The sequence below is a fragment of the Cololabis saira genome, chromosome 12 (assembly GCF_033807715.1).
Source record: "Cololabis saira isolate AMF1-May2022 chromosome 12, fColSai1.1, whole genome shotgun sequence".
NCBI classification, from domain to species: Eukaryota; Metazoa; Chordata; class Actinopteri; order Beloniformes; family Belonidae; genus Cololabis; species Cololabis saira.
This window is the reverse complement of record NC_084598.1, coordinates 25121242-25139046: the sequence shown is the minus strand read 5'-3', so window position 1 is coordinate 25139046 and position 17805 is coordinate 25121242. Positions and strand designations below refer to the sequence as shown.

The window sequence follows — 17805 nt, the reverse complement described above, 5'->3', positions numbered from 1 at the left end:
ATGCGGTGGACAGTGGAGACACTCTGGATACAAACCCCAGATGATGTCCCACTGCCAGCAGAAGAAGACACCAGTTCATTGTGGCCTCCCATCAAGCCCAGCAGCGCTGTCACGGACTCCTGCTCAGCAACATCATTCACATTTCTATATTCATTTTCTTTATATATTATTTTTTTGTATTTGTATTTATTCATTATATTTGTTTTTTTTTTAGCTGTAAATAGTTGTTTTAATAGTACTTTTGTAAATAGTTGTGAATGTTCAGACAAATCTAATCAAACAAAGTAAATCTATTGTTAATTGTAAATAGTTGGTCTCTACTGTTGTGATTTATCTGTAAATACTAACAAATAAAGTGTACAATTATATTTTTAACAACAATATTTTTATTCAATTAACACAGTAAACTTCTCTTAAATCTCTTAAAAGGTAATAACTTAAATTGGAAAAATAAAATTCTTATATAAAAACTATGTACAGAATTAACATGTAAAAAGTGAACAGTATGATTAACAAATTAACAACCTAACAATTATCAACAAATTAACATTTACAACAAAAAACAATTATTTATTTACAAATCTCTGGAGCAGGGAAAAGAGTCTGTCCATCCTTTCCCTGCTCTCCTGCGCTCTCCTCTCTTCTGCCTACCTCTGTAATCTCATGTCCTCTTTGATGAGATTTAACAATTCCTCATCCCTATCCCTCTTCCTCCCTGCTGCTGCTGCTGCTGGCCCTGGCCGGCTATCCTCCTCATCCTCTTCCTCTTCCTGGTCCCCCACCGCTGCACTTGGCCCCGGTGTGTCCTCAGGGACGGAGGCCATTAGGACAGGGGGGGCCACAGAAGCCTCTGTCCCAATACCTCATCCATGACTTCAAACAAGGGCCAAGTTGCTGCGGTGGGTTTCCCACCCACTCCCTCGCCTGTCCCTGGACACTTGAGATCCTAATACTGAGAACAACATCATCATATGAACAACAGCAAAACTTTTCAGCAAAGTGTTTATTAACTTGCATGGGTAAAACAAATAATTCAATTTCCAGATCTCATGTACATACTTTATATATGTTTTTAAGGTTGTCCCACTTCTTCTTAGCCTGCAGGGGAGTCACCTTCCCCTGCAGGCCCATTTTCTCCAGGATTGTCCTCAACACAGAGAGAAACGAGAAAAAAAGGGAAACACAAATCAATCATGTTAACACAAGGACACAAATATTGGAAAAGGTGACAGCAAGACAGACACAAAATCCCCCAAATAATCATTGGATGTGTTTTTTTCTCTACTGGATTGTCTTTTTATTTTAGCCTTTGTATAGGATTAGAATCATTAGAATAACTTTTAAATACAAGATGTAAATATTTGTTTATTGTCTTACCTCCATGCCACACTGGCACTATTCTTTGCCCCCGTGAACATGTTTTCATGCACCGCTCTGAGCCTGATGAACTTCTCCGTATGCTCCTTGCTCCCTAACACAAAATTGGAATGTTCAGGTTTTGTTGTTGTTTCATGTCAACAGACAAGATGGTTTTTCAACAGCAAAATAATACTAATAATCCTCAGGTTAGCAATGTAATCAATACAAACATTTTACTGGACTTACAGATACTCAGCAGTCAACCAGGGTTCACAACCTAAATGTATTCATCTTGGTCCATTTATGTACATAATATTAAGGATAAAAAATAATAACAGTCCACAGTAACGATAAAATATATGTCAATCTCTTAAATGCTGTGACGAATGTGGAGGCAGCAGAGCCTCTCAACTAGTTAGCTCCGTTTTGTTATGTTAGAGTTCAGTTTATGTTATTGATTGGACGCAGCTTTTTTTTTTGCCGCTGCAGCTGAACGGACCGTCACATCGCTGCAGTTTCATGACGGAGAGAAGACAGATTACAGATTAAACTCATGCTTCACTGTGATGTTGTGAAAGTCCGTTCAGCTGCAGCGACAAAAAAAAAAGCTGCGTGTCCTCTAACAACATCTAACATACCCCCCGCCCCCGCCCGAAACGAATAGAGAAAAGAGAAAAGAGTTTTCCACTCGCTGTTTTAATTCCCAATTTCGATTTTCAAACACATCAATGAAATCGGAAAACGGATAATGGATAACGATCCCTTTTTCATTATCAAAACAAAAGATGGGAAACGGATTATTTTGGATTATTTCTCTATTTTTATTTTGTCATTTCAAAACAACAAACGGATGGCCGCGAAATACACGGACCTAGATGGTTATCAGCAAAACTAATGCCACGTATTTGAACTGATTTTTTATGTTTTAAAGTCCCTTAAAGTTTAACATATCTACCATTACCTATTAGAGCGATGTGAAACCCAATACTTACATTTAAAAGTGTAGTTGTCTCCGCTCTCTCTTCTTGCTTCATCTCTGCCATTGTTAAATATCTGTGTGCGCAATGCATCTTGGGATGTGGTGGGCCGCGAAGGATACACCGATGCATCCTTCTAACAGCCTTCAAACGGGGGGAGAAGAAGGCTGCATCTGTAGGCTGCATCTGAAGCATGGATCTATAATAATATCTGAAGCAGCCTTCCAAATGGGACAGCCTTCGGCGCGCCGCCGTGACGTAATCGGCCTTCAAATGCAGCCTTCGAAGGACGCAGCCCCTCAATTGGGACACAGCTGATGACTGTGACCCATGCGCTCGAGTATGTGGATGTCAAAGATGATCCGAAATGAAAGCATTCATGCCATCATGTTTCCGTTTTCGTTCAAAGCACTTCTGGGTTTAGACTCTAGCACTTCCTGTAGTACATTTGACAGTTTATAAAATAAAAACAATGTGAACAATGTAAACTATTTGCTGTATAAGTGTAACGATGAGCAGTTGTTTTATCTTCTCTCTTATTGTTTCCTTAGTCCCTACACTTGGAGCGTCGTTTTTTTTTCCGTGTTTTTTTTTTTTATTGAAAATTCTTGAATTTACAGACAAACAAGGCACATTGAAGCTGCCATGGATCAAGCACATTAGAAAAGGCCTGTACGAGTGGACAAATTAATGAAATTGGAAATAGAAAATAAGGAATAAAAGAAAACTTAAATAAAATTAAAAATTAAATACATTTTCTAAACATCATGAATGTTATGACAAAATAATGACAAATAATAAATAAAATAATAAATAATTATGCAGTTATAATTTCCTTCTGGTAGGGTTATACAACATTTCAATCAGAATCTGAGTTTGTTCGCAGATTTGAAGTTCATATACTTGAGGGATTTACAGTACAACTTAAATTCGTTATAAAAGGCATTAAAAATAGGTGGGGTTTTCATGAATTTCGATTTGTGAATGTAGAATTTGGCCATTATGAGGATTGTGTTAGTCGGCAAAGTATCTTGTCTCTTTTCCGTCACTACTCCATACATGTTATCTACATGTGATTTGAGTTCAACAGATACATTTATTTTGTCTAAACCATTCTTCCACTTGGTTCCAGAACCAAGGATGAAACTTTATTTCAATTCCAGAAAATACAATAACATTAAAATAAATGGCAGGCATCATTCAATAATATAAAAAACAAACATACATAGGCATCATTATAGTCCAAAAAATATAAAATTGTTCTCTTCACAAAAAAAGCTACAATAAAGTGCAAGTAGTTCGTGATATTAACAATTACACTAAATAATAAAAGGATAATACATTCAGATATCCGTAAGCATTTCTTTTATGAGGTTGACAGTGGTATTACATTTTTTGTTATTAACCAATTGTATTGTCTCAAAATACATTTTGAAATCAACTTGAAAGGGAACTAAGGATGGACAGGATTTGGAGAATTTTGCCTTATGAATGTGAAACTTAGCAACAAGAATCATTAAGTTGACCAGTTGTTGAATTTTGTAATTTTGGTTTTCGTAATATAGTAAGATATCTTTAGCTTCTAATTTAATTACATTATTCGTTTGTATGTCAAAAAAATCCTTAAAATGTTTTCCAGAAACTTAAAGTATGTTCACATCCATAAAACAAATGTATGATGGTCTCTTCGTCATGTTTACAAAATACACATCTGCTATCAATGTCTACAAATTTGGATATAAGTTGGTTGGTGGGGTACATGTGATGTCAAATTTTATATTGGACTTCTTTTAATTTGTTTGAAATTGCAAATTTATAGGGAAGGAGCCACGCATTGAATGTCCAAAAAATAGGAGTTCCAAACAAATTTCCCTCTTGGGGTAATATTCAGTACTCGAGTTGAGGGGGGATGAGGGGGGATGGCATCCCCCCTGAAATAAAAACGGTCAAAATCATCCCCCCTGTAAAACTGCCATCCCCCCTTTCCATCCCTTATGTCATTTCATCAATGAATGTGGTTTTACTGCTATTTCAACATTTAGAGTCATCACCAGAAAAATAACTTATTTGACCATTTTCACCTGTTTCCAGTAAATTTTCACTTTAAATAAGTAGAAAAATCTGCCAGTGGGACAAGATTTATCTTCTCATTACAAGCAAAAAAATGTTGTTCCACTGGCAGATTTTTCTACTTATTTCAAGTGAAAATCTACTTGAAAGAGGTGAAAATTGTTGTTTTTTCCAGTGATGAGATTTTTTTTTATTGAAATGAGACATTTTAACTAGAAATAAGACAAATATTCTTGTTCAGAAAACTGTTTTTTATTGTTGTGTTTTGATGTATTTGATGTAAGCCCAGTGGATATTTAAAGCTTACAGAAGGCTGCATTTAACTGCTGCTATGTCATTCCTGCAGTATTTCTGCAGGTGTTTTGGTCAGTGCTATTATTTGTAATATATTATATTATTTGTAATCAGCACAAATGATCTGTCCCCATATGATAAAATCCACCATCCCCCCTGAATTCTTTTTACAACTCGAGTACTGGTTATATTCCTTTTACTGTAGAAGGGAGCGTCGCTCCAGTACCCTCAGTCCTGTACAGTGTGACGTAGCGCACGGAGCGAGGAGGTTCCTCCTCTTGTCTCGGCAGCGTCTCTCGGGCGTCGGGCGGGTCGGTGTGCGGCGCGGACGAGCAGCGTGGTTTCAACCTGTGACTGACTGACACCCGCCGGGGAAGGAAAGAGAATCAAACTTATCCCGACTTTGTCGTCCGCATATTGCCAATATGTCTGGAGATGAAGAGGCACAAGAGCAGACCATCGCCGATGACTTGGTGGTCACAAAGTACAAGATGGGAGCCGAGATCGCAAACCGTAAGTAAAGCAGCTTTGAGCGCTGGTGTTAGCTAGCAGCAGCAGCTGTGCCATGTGCCGCCGCGGGGCAGCTGCTCTATACACCACAGAGACGGCCCTGCCGTCTACAGAACAAAAGCTGGATCCGACAAATACCTGTGCAGATATACGTGCTGCGTTAACGTAGTAAATGAAAGGATGGGAGGTTTTGTGAGGTCGTGAGCTAACTGGTTAGCCGGCGTGAGCTAGCGGGACCCGCTAAAGGCTGATTTATGGTTCCGCGTTACACCAACGCAGAACGGTGCGCGTCGCCGCGAACCCTACGCCGTAGGCTACGCCGTCGATTTAACGCAGAACCATAAATCAGGCTTAAAGTTTCAGTAACGATGACACGTGAAAAAACGACAGATTCAAACCTAAAACTACAAAATTGCACATGTTACACCTTACATTTAATTATTGTTTATTCATTTTTACTTAAGACTAGTTCGTAACATCCTCGTTATTCAATAACACGATCATAAATATAAAACACGTTTGAGTGAAAACAAAGTTAATGAAAAGTCACCGTTGTAATTCGAAACTAAACGTTATTGTTTGCGGACGAAGTGGTTACACAGTCATGATCCTATGCCAGGGCAAATTTCCATAAAGTAGTATAATTCTCTCGTTTAAAGATGCTTTAAAGTTGAAGTACGCACGTGTTGATAAGACTATGATCTCTGGCCTTTACCTGGACTCACCTGGAGATGGAAAGAGCTGCATCCTTTTAATGGAGATCCACATCAATGACACTGTCTCCTTGCCATCATTTCCACAACAGCTGATCTGTTTGTCTTAACATAAGCCCCCTAATTTTCCATTGATTTTACCATGCTTTTCAGAGCCCCTATGCAGCTGTCCTACTGTCTGTCAAATCCTCATATCATGAAGAACCAGATGTTCAGTATCACTTGCTGTCAGGAGTTTATTTCAGAAATCAGAAAGGGGGGTTTTATTGCCAAGTTTGTTAACACACACAAGGAATTTGTTGTGGTGATTGGTGCAATACAGTAAAAATTAGTGGCCGAAACCGAAAATAATAATAAACACTTGGCCGAATACCGAACATGGTTCTTCAGCAGTTTTTCATTTATTTTGCCAATTTTTTCACCAATGCATAAATCAAATACATTTGATTTAGGCATGCTTTTCAAAGAAAAAGATCTTTTACAAAATTACAAGGTAGAAAATATTTATTGAACATAAAAAAATGAAAGATTTTTAATTTCTCTTTTGGTTCCACCTCCTGGTGAATGTTAAGTAAAATTCTTATGGGGTTAGTTTTTGGTTGGCCAACGATTTATGTAGTGCGCAACGTTACGGGACGGAGCGGCCAGCCTATTTCCTTATTTTACAACACCGTTATTAATTGTTCGTTTTTTTCCCCCACTTATTCCACCGAACACCGAAAGTGTTTTTTTGCCATTTTCGGCTGAACAATTTCGGTTACCGAACAATCGGTGCATCACTAGTAAAAATAAAAATAGAAATATAAAAGCAAACAAGTATATGGAGATATAATAAGAGATAGAGTAAAGTAAAATGTATAAACAGAAATGTACAATATGAGGATTAAAAAGTGCCGGATATGAATCTTTACAAAAAGTGACGTAGGATGACAGATGACAGATAAAATGTATAAACAGAAATCTAACGTTACACGAGGACTATTCTTGAAGTTAATATTACAAAATGTCCTATTCTATTACGTCTTTGTTAGTCGTGGTAGCCTGACACCTGTCAGTTTAATCGGAGTATCTGCTTGTTCATTCTGAAATGGTGAGACTACCTATTAGTTAACTGGACTTTGATGAATTAATTTGCTTAAACAAAGGTTGGCATTTTTCAGATTCTCCTGATATTTTGACTAAACTCTGTATCAAAAATAATTGGCCATTACTGTGAACTTGATGCTTACTTTGTCACTAGTGCATCAATTAATTGCATCATTTTGGCATGTTGTCTTGCAGAGGCTCTGAAGACGGTAGTGGCAGCAGCCTCCGCTGGCATCTCTGCGCTGAACCTCTGCGAAAAGGGAGATGCCTTCATTGCGGCAGAGACTGGTAAAATCTTCAAAAGGGAAAAAGACATGAAGAAAGGTAAGGTGTTAATTTTTGTTGTTTTTCAGAAAATGCAGCCAGTTTCTCAGATTCTGTAGAATGAATTTACTCAGATGTATCTCCCCCCCCTCTCTCTTTCTCTCAGGCATCGCTTTCCCCACCTGTGTGTCGGTTAACAACTGTGTATGCCATCACTCCCCTCTGAAGAGCGACCCGGATGTCATTCTGAAGGATGGGGACCTTGTCAAGATGTAAGCTGGCAATTTTGTAACTAACCCTCCTGTTCGAGTTAAATTCTGTTAATTAATCAGCAGCTCATATTTCCCCCGTTGTGTTTGTCTGCAGTGATCTGGGCGTGCATGTTGACGGCTTCATCTCGAATGTGGCTCACAGCTTTGTTGTCGGAGCGACCAAGGTATGGCATCACTTCTGGAAGTAAACACACCTGCACTGTTGCACGATTCAAGAATATTTGAACTGTAAACAGCTTGAAACTGCTTGCCGGTATTTAACTTTGCTGATGCGGTACCTTTAGGACAAACCCATGACCGGCCGGAAAGCTGACGTCATCAAAGCGGCTCATCTCTGTGCAGAAGCTGCCCTCCGTCTTGTCAAGCCAGGAAATCAGGTAAAGGTGTCACACCAGTTTGACCTGTGATGTGATCAATATTATAAGTATTCAGCTCATCTAATTGCCCTTATTGTGTTTCTTCTATCAGAACACACAGGTCACAGAAGCCTGGAATAAGATCGCCAAGTCATTCAAGTGCTCCCCAATTGAGGGTGAGTATTTATGATTATGATCCCAGTATATTTGGTTGTTGTAATCAAACCTTATTTGAGCTTTTTTAATCCTGCAATCTTTTCAGGCATGCTGTCCCATCAGCTCAAACAACATGTGATTGATGGGGAGAAAACCATCATCCAGAACCCAACGGACCAGCAAAAGTGAGTTCTCTCATTGGTCACTTGTTTTCTTTGACGTGTCCTCTGTAACCAGTTGATGACTTTGTGTCCTTTAATTTCTAGAAAGGACCATGAGAAGGCTGAGTTTGAGGTGCATGAGGTTTATGCGGTGGATGTCCTCATCAGTACTGGGGAGGGGAAGGTGAGTGTTTTGGGCTCTTTTTTTTTTTTTTTTTTTTTTACTCATGCTTAATCTTGAAAATCCAGAATTTTGAAGAAATTGATTTACGTCTAAAGTAAATAAATTATTATTATTATTTATTTAATTCAGGCTAAGGATGGAGGTCAGAGGACGACCGTTTACAAAAGAGATCCCAACAAGGTGTACGGCTTGAAGATGAAGACGTCTCGTACATTTTTCAGTGAGATGGAGAGGCGCTTTGATACAATGCCCTTCACTCTGAGGTAGCTTTTTTGAACTTTTAAATATTTAACTTTTTCTTAATTTTTATCATCACGAAAGTGATTTTTTACCTGCACCCAGTCACTTCTCTTCATCTTTGTATTCAGAGCGTTTGAGGATGAAGGCAAGGCAAGGCTGGGGGTGGTGGAGTGTGCCAAACACGAGCTGCTGCAGCCGTTCACCGTGCTGCATGAAAAGGAGGGTGAGTGGAACATTTACAGATGTATTAGTATTTATTTAGTCATTTCAAAGAGTAACAGTTTCATTTTGTTTTTCAGTATGGATTTTTTTTTTTTTCCTTTTATACACAATTAAGACAACAAGGTTTTAATCAAAAGACATTTGTCAATGTTAACTGCCATTTGTGGATCAAGCAGTTATGTGAACTGTTAAAAATTATGGGCGAGCCCTAAAGTGACAGATGTAAGACACATCTTTTTTGGCAAGTCCCGACTAAAGCGACAGGTCTGGAACATCCACATCTGTGCTTCTGTAATCATAAATTACAGATAATCAGACAAAATTCATCTCCATGCTGCGGTACAAACATGAAACTCAGCAGGAATCAGAATCAGAAGAAGTTTATTGCCAAGTAGTTTAACACACACAATGAATTCGTGGTGGTGATTGGTGCAATACAAAAGAGCAAATAATATTAAAGGAAAGAAGGTACAACAAGTTGGTTCTAAAGTGCTGGAGTAATGAGTCTGTAAGAAAAAAAAGGTACATGAGGTAAGGGATTTAGTGGAATTATAGATGTGTACTAGGGCTGAACGATTTTTGAACATAATCTAATTGCGATTTTTTTTTTTTTTCCTCAATATTGCGATTTAATATGCGATTATTTTTTCAAGGTCCTGTTCTCATGTATTTTTCAAATACACAAGCAATAAATCAGTCTGTTTTATAATAAACAATGTAAGATTTATTCAAAGCACAGATTACAACAATAAAGAAAACAAATCTGTGGCTTTACCTCTTTAGCACGTCTACACACGAGTGTTATGGGTCGTTCTCTCTGAACCCAAACTTTAGCCAAAACGAGGCGTAGTTTAATAGGAAAACACAGGAAAAACTCCCACAGGGAACAAAAAACCTTCCACACAGGGAACTCCTTCACAAATAACTCAAAAATCACAGGGAGAAAAAAACCACCAGCAAACTAACAAACAAAGCTCAGAGTTAACAAAACGAACCAGCAATGAACAACTGGCAGCCCCGCTCTTTAACCTCTCCTCCGGATGAGCTGACGAGCTGCAGTTTCAGGCTCACAGCGCGACTCAAGGCTGATTTATGGTTCCGCGTTACACCAATGCAGAGCCTACGGCGTAGGGTACGCGGCGACGCGCACCGTACGGCGTAGCCCTGCGTCGATTTAACGCAGAACCATAAATCAGCCTTTACTTTATTAAAACGGCAGTTTTTTCACAAGGTTATATTGGCTTATTGCATTCTTACAGACTCTTAACAATGAATACAAAGTATGACAGTTTTTCAGTTATTTTATATAACAAAAAGGGTTTAAATTGAGTAAAATTAATTGAGAGTAAAATGAAGATGAAAGTCCTTGTGGTAGCAGACTTGAGTAGTTGAGCTTTGAGTGTCAGCTACTTTGGTCTGCTTTTCTGTCTTTCTCACCGTGGAGGGATACAGCGACCCAACTGAACAAGTTGTACTTTGATGAGTTGCAGAACTTTATGTCTCATAGGCATTATTGTTCGAGGTGGAATTTTATTGCAAAATTGTTTTATTTATTTTCTGTTTGAGCATTTTGTTATGTTTTTAGCCTTAATATATATATATGCATATATAATTTTGTTCTGTTTTTTTTTATATATATATACATTTCCACACTATTGGCATCCTCAGTCATCTCTTACATGCAAATAAATGGAAATGTAACTGTTTGACTTTGTCTTTAAATTTTAATGGGATTATTGATATGACTGTAGTGTTCACAGCTTTTATGGTTTTCTCCACCTCTAATTGCTGTCTGTGTTCAGGTGAGTTTGTGGCCCAGTTCAAGTTCACCGTGCTGCTCATGGCGAACGGACCTCTGAGAATCACAAACAGCCTCTTTGAGCCGGAGCTCTACAAGTCCGAGCATGAGGTGGAGGACCCAGAACTGAAGGTAAGGCATGCATCCACATGATGATCCTCCTTCCAAAATGTTATTGGTGCATGAGAGACATACCTTCAGTTCTATTGACGCTTTCAAGGATCTAATTGTGTTCTATGTCTCATGAGATTATGCTTCGTCTATTTTGTCCCCCTAAAGGCTTTGCTTCAGAGCTCGGCCAGCCGTAAGACTCAAAAGAAGAAGAAAAAGAAGGTGAAATACAAAACATTGTTATTGTGATTCGTGAACATGAAGGCTAATTTTACATGTATTTGCTCAACTGTATTTCCTTTTTTTTCTTTTCTCCTTTTGTTTGATTAATAGGCGTCAAAGACTGTTGAGAGTGCTACAGGACAAGCGGTGGAGACTGAGGCTGCAGAATAGTGTCCAATAAATCGTGACAGACATCTGATGACCCAAAGAACAGACGTCACGAATCCTCCTGTCCCAGCTGTCTGAGGCATTTGTGGGCATTTCTGCTGTGAACACCTGAATCTAACTGATGTCAGTCTGGGATGACGCTGCTTTTAAATTCTGTCCCTCCACCCAAAATACATACACCACCCAAGTAAATTTTCCTGTTTTTGAGGCAACCGTATTCTCTTTAACAGTGGTGAAATTCGACCATGAAGGAGGATATTTTTGAAAAGGGCCAGTTCTTACAGGAACACTTCACCATTTGAGTGGCCTTGAGCTTTCCGTTCAGACTCCACAATAACTGTAGCAAAAGATGTGGAAATTAAAGAGTTGGACAGAGCGGCCAAGGACGATGAATGCACAGTACTGTGTCAGTGTAATCTTGTGGCATTTAGAGGTTCCTTTAGATCATACGCCTGAAGCCATACCTTTTTTAAAGGAGTGTTAACTTGTTATGGGCATAAACACGTCTTACACCAATCATACAGTGAATTGTATGACATCATTTTTCATCATTGCTGTTAAATAAAGCTTAATAACCACATTTCTACTACTATGGCTTAGATCTGTGTTCTAGTTCCATTGTATATGCTTCTAGGTGTCTACTATAGGATACTCATCTGATCATTTCTAAAACTGAGATATTAGAACCTGTCTCACTAATTTAACTGGTGAAAAGTTCACTTCTTTTCCTCGGTGGTGGATGGTCTCAACTCCTGCCAAGGCTTCAGCTTTCAATCCTCTGGTGCCACAGCTGAGTCCAACAGTCTGTGTTTACATGAAAATTCCATACCTGTTAGATATATATATGGAGCCTTTTGTAAAACAAATCCCAGTTTCAGAGACTATTTTTGGAAACATTAAAGGATCATCTGGCGTCATTTGTTGGCCTCTGTTGTCTTGTTTGTTTTTTTTAATTAGCAATGCATCAAATTTTGGGGGGATTTAAAAAAAAATGTCAAATTTTCTAAAAGACCAAAAGTGGGCTGTACCCGGAGTTTTAGAAACAGCTGATGTGTATGTGAAGTACTCATGATTACCTGATTCCTCAACATTTTCCTAGTAGCATCCCATAAAAGCAGCTGCCTAGTCCTCTTAATGGCCGCAAAGCGTCTTTTGAAAAGTGTTCCCACAGCTTATGGTGTAATTTTTTAACTGGTACTGGTTATGTGTATGTATAGCAATTCATTTTTGTCCTCTGTGGGATACATGAGATGACCTAAGTTGAGCATAATTGATTAAATCTATCTGAATCATTTTGTCACTGAAAGAGGACACCGTGGGCTTTCTGCTGATACTTCACATGTAGGGGTGGGGCTTTCACAACTGCTGAACTTCAAAATAGCAGCATTTCACATTTCATGGCAAGTGATGTACTGGTAAGTCATCAATTTTTTGCAGATATGTTTGCGTTCCTAAAAATCAAGTTGTTTCTCTAATATAAAAGGTCTTAACAATCAGGCATGCTCACAGTAGTAAACAGACAATAATAACAAAAATGTGCATATCTTTCTATTTTTACCTCAATAATGTATGTTTATCATGTGCAACACCATCCCCATCCCTCATTCAGCACAATTACTGTACACTGTGCTCCATTCATACATATCCTACCTGTTTTTGCACTGTATTTATGATATCTCATACTACACAATTTGTCTTCTTCTGTATATACTGACAAAAATGATGACGCCCAATGAGTGTTATGAATCAGGATGTACAAAGGTTTAGAAAAGTTTATAAATGGAAATAACACACCAGCTCAAAGTTACTAGTGATTACAGACACAGTTAGTTAAAAATTTTAATTTTCAAATATTTGTCTGTTGGTTTACATGTTTAATGGAGCATTTGCTAAAAGTGCACATACTTCCCATTTCATTACAACTGTTGTTTCCATACTGTTGTTAAACATTAGTGATAGTTAAAAAAAAAAATATGGGGTACTTCATTTGCCAAAGATGCTGGAGGTACCAAAGGTATCAAAGTGCAAAAGAGAAGAGGGGTGCAAAAACAAAAGTGCAATATGTCTGTGTTTTCAAGAGCCAAAACTGTTTCCTGTTGTACCAGTCATGATCTGTGATTTTACTTTTTTGTAAATAGTAAATTTGATAAAAGTTTGTAACTGTAAAACATTGAGTGTTCTGGTAAATTCACTACCAAACAAGACCCGATGTTTACTACAAGGGACAGTCAGTAAAAACGAATTTATTTATTTTTTGGAGTAAAAAAAAAGCAAAAGCAAAACATTACTTTGAACACTAGTATTAAAAAACAAATACAATCAAAATGTTTAAAAAAGCACGACACAGAACATGGATGGACATAGAAGCCCAAAAGCAACGTAGAACTACAACGTCTACTGCTTTGCGGTGTGAAGAACTCAATCTCCCATCGTATAGTCTGCGTCCTGTAGATCACACAATCTACCCCCAATTTAATTTGTGCTGGAAAAATGTATTGTTTGGATATATTGAATTTGACAGGAATCTCAACTGTAAATTTTATTTGATCAATTTGCTCGTTATTTTAACTAAATTCTATATCCACAGATCCAATTTTTTAAATAAAAAGCCGAATTTTCCGGAGCTGTCCGCATATATCAAACAATACATATTGTCCATATCTGATTCTGTAAATAAAAAAGCTGTTAAAACTTATGACCTTTGTAAGCTATATAACATATTTGTTTAATTTTTTTTTTTCTTTGTCAATGACTAATTCTTCTGGCGTATTTGTGAATGTATAATTGTGTAGTTTATGTTGTATACACATATGTCTGATGTTGCTCTCAATTCTGTGTATACTTATGTCTTTTGCTTCAATAAAGTTGAGAAAAAAGAAATACATGAAAAACCACAAAAAAAAAAAAAAAAATAGTCTGCGTCCATTGTATTTGACGTCACCATTCTGCTATAAATACGATGTCGCCATATTGTGACGTTCCATGTTGCTAGGATCCGTGGTTCTCGGTGAGTTTAGCAGCTGGCATTTCAATCCAAGTCCATCATCTTATATTTTAAAATCAATCTGAACTTTTTTTAATATTTATTAAATGCTTTCAGGTTCTCCTACTCGACATGAGGGCTAAGGTTGGTGTTTCATTTTTCTAAATTGAGAAATTTACCTCTCGGTGGTATTAGCATGTGTTTGGTAGCCACGAAGCATGAAAACGTAGGATAAGTGTGACACGTTCGTTTGCAGCCAGGTGCAAATATCATGGTTTTCCATTTGTCATCCAGATAATTTGTGTGCCTTTTGTACGAATTGTCATGAATATGTGAAGCAAAATTGCTAACGTAAACATTTCTGCTTCCTTGGTAGTGGAGAAAGAAGCGCATGCGCAGGTAAGCTTCTGTCAAATGCACGTTTCTCGGTCACTTAGTCCAGTTTGGACCTCGAAGTCTTCCGATTTTTTTATTTTTTTTGCCTAACATGCTTTTGTAACTACATCAACAGGCTGAAGCGCAAAAGAAGAAAGATGAGGCAGAGGTCCAAGTGAGCTGTCCTCTCCGTAATGGCTGTGGTGTCGCATTTTGCCCTGCAACTCCAGCAGTGACCACAGCAGGAGAGCCAGGATCCTCCTCGTCAACTCTGAAGGCCAGAGGTGTCTACATCAGCCAGAAGTTGGAGACGCTGAGCGATGCTAGAGAAATCACCCAACACCTGTCGGCTGTCAGGAATTTACTCTAGGACACTCTGCGCCCTTGTTTCTTGATTCCTCAACTTTTGTCATTTGTTTTTGTTTCATATTTTGATGATTAAAGTTTTTGGTTTTTAAAAGACTTTGCATATGTTTTCTTCAATGGCTCTCTAATTTAATCTGCAAATTAAAAAAAAAAGTTTCAAAATACCATGCAAAACAGATAAAATATTTTCAATTATGCGGAACAGAAATAAAAGGGGATTAAATTGAAACCCGGTGCTGAAGTAGAGACTTTAAAGGGGTGTCAGACTCCAGTCCTCGAGGGCTGCAGTCCTGCATGTTTTAGATGTTTCCCTGGATATACACACCTGATTCAAATTAATGGTCGTCACCAGCTTGTCATCAAAGTCTGGACAGTTATGTTAACAGCTCCTTGTATCACGGTGTGCTGAAGCTTCTGAAACATGCAGAACACCGGCCCTCGAGGACTGGAGTCCGACACGTGCTCTAGGGCAGGGGTTTTCAATTCCGGTCCTCGGGCCTCCCTGCCCTGCATGTTTTAGGTGTTTCCCTTCACACCTGATTCTAATTAATGGTCCTAATTAGCTTGTCAAGGCCTGCACAATTCTGTTGACACAGCCACTTGTATCACGGTTGCTGAAGCAGCAACATCTAAAACATGCAGGGCAGGGAGGCCCGAGGACCGGAATTGAAAACCCCTGCTCTAGGGATGAGATTTATTTACAGGTAAGCTGTATGGAATTTTATTTAAGTGTTCAGAAGCATCTTCCAGGTGAGGAGATAAAATAAAATTCACTTACATTTTGTAGGTATCAGCTTGATGTGAAACTTATGGTAAAAAGTGTAATTCATAAAATCCCTGGATATTGCAGATGCATCTGTAAAGTAGTGCACTGCATTGGATATTTAATTAAAAAACTTGAATCATATACAAGTATTTTTTTTTCAATAAGCAGATAAACCTGATCTTTGCTCCTGATTTGTTTTTCCAGACAGTAATATATTTTGAAATAGTGAGCTTAGGGCAACTTGTGCCCTTATAATTAATGTTCCAGAAGAACATTTTCTTTATCCTGATTTCGTTCAGTAAACTGTTTTTTGTTGTGGCCGATGCCTAAATCTAATTGACCAAAAATGCAAATGCGTTGATGGTTTTAGTTTTGAAAATTGGATTTGATGTATTTTTTTGGCATGCAGGACAGTATTGTGCATAGATTTTTTGCAAGGTGTTGAGGACAAACAAAATATCCCAATACAAGATTTTGTAGAGGGGTGTCCTCCACAATTTTCACACTTTTTTTGTTTTTAGACAAAGTGTGGATGATTAGTAATGCAAATAAATGACTTCCATAATTAATACAATACACATTTCTCCAGAGTTTATAGGTTTTTTTTATTTCTATCTTTGTAGCAATTGAATATCAGCTGCAAAAGAGGACATATCAATAAACTACTACAGATATCTTATGCTGAGCTTCCAGTTGCAGCAAATTAAAAGTGCTCAGCAGATGGTGCAATGCACAAAGAAAACATCGGTAGTTATTAAAATTTCTATCAATGTCCCTGAAACAAGGGTAGTCCCAAATAGAAAATGCTCATTGAATTGTTCTGAGTGACATTATTTCACATGTATGAATTGTAAATGGAACATCAACATGTTGATTGTCAACTTTATTGCTGAGCGTTCAACAACAGTGAAATAAACACTAGTGTCACTTTACTCAGTCAATCATTTATTCAACACATAAAGAATCAAGTTTGAACTTTATTTATCTATTTGAGTTTCCCGCTGCTAAAAGATATTTTTATTGTTGCCTTTGAATCTGTAATTAATGCAAAAGAAAACGTTCCACCTGACAAGCACGGGATCCAGATGTGACCTCGTATAACTTGGCTTAGAACATTTCAACTTCACAAAACCCATCCTGTGACTGTCTCTTATGCTTCTGCAGGAGAGCCAAGGGGCAGATTTGACTTTTCAAATAATGTTATTGACATGAAATAATGACCGATTATTAAAATGTGCTTCTTAAAGTGGTCTATAGGGAGCCTTTTGGAGAAGAGAATCGGCAGCATTCACTAATGAAACCATATTTTTCACGATTTTGCTAAAAATAAAACTAATGACCAAAAGCACAAACACATTTAAGAGAAACTACCCAGCCGGTATGACCATGTGAACCCCATCAGGACTAAAAGTGGATTACTTTGGGAACAGAGTGGGCTTTGGCTTGAAATGGGCAAATAGCAAGGGTCTCTTTTGGTTTCAGTATTATTGGCCCCAAATGAGAGGCCTATGTGGGCCAAATATATGGCACCCATGAGGGTCAAGGGTGGACTTAATGGAAATGGGCTAAAAGCTGCCTCACACCCAGAGTCCCGACCTTATGAAACTCTTTGCCAGCTGCACTCCCAACGTCTCTTGATACTTTTAAGTGTTCCCTTTTTGGAGGGCCCTTGATATTTATGTTATATGATCTATTGCTTGATATTTATGTTATATGATCAATTGCTGATAGCTCTGGCTGCTTTGGCCCCTCTTACTCTTTTTTTGGGTTAGCAATTTTAAACTATGTTAGAAGGGGTATTAGTATATACACGAAGGGTCTAAAATGGGTGGCAGAACCTTTAGCTGTCAGGCTCCTTTTATTATGAAATCAACTTCCTTCTCATTGTGCAATGAGCATCTTCACCCTGCCTCTCTTATCTCAATTTAAGATCAACATTGTCTATCTTCCGTAGTCTCCCTTTTCCTTCTGCAGGTGCCCTCATGGTGATGCTGGTTCCCGCTGCAGCTGCGGCTCCTCTGCTGTTTGTACTCTGAATGACGGGCAGCGCAGTCGTGCAGAGGTTAGCACTGACACTTCACAGAAAGAAGGTTTACTTAGATCTTGGTTCAGGGTCTTTCTGTGTGGAGTTTGCATGTTCTCACTGTGTCTG

The 17805-nt window shown here is 38.2% G+C and overlaps 1 protein-coding gene and 1 long non-coding RNA gene across 2 annotated transcripts; both read left to right on the top strand.

Annotated features, from left to right (window-relative positions):
• Positions 1-4987: 4987 nt before the first annotated feature.
• On the top strand, positions 4988-12080 carry pa2g4b (proliferation-associated 2G4, b). The gene is made up of 13 exons (XM_061736134.1): positions 4988-5213; positions 7205-7333; positions 7440-7545; positions 7640-7709; positions 7830-7922; positions 8014-8077; positions 8164-8242; positions 8324-8402; positions 8532-8665; positions 8771-8865; positions 10667-10794; positions 10942-10995; positions 11107-12080. Exons 1-13 carry the CDS (start codon positions 5126-5128, stop codon positions 11164-11166), a joined length of 1179 nt encoding a protein of 392 aa, XP_061592118.1. The 5' UTR covers positions 4988-5125; the 3' UTR covers positions 11167-12080.
• Positions 12081-14112: 2032 nt separating this feature from the next.
• Positions 14113-14983, top strand: LOC133456482 (uncharacterized). The gene is made up of 4 exons (XR_009783792.1): positions 14113-14170; positions 14264-14290; positions 14523-14545; positions 14658-14983. It is a non-coding gene; the product is annotated as an uncharacterized LOC133456482 (long non-coding RNA).
• The last annotated feature ends 2822 nt before the right edge of the window (positions 14984-17805 follow it).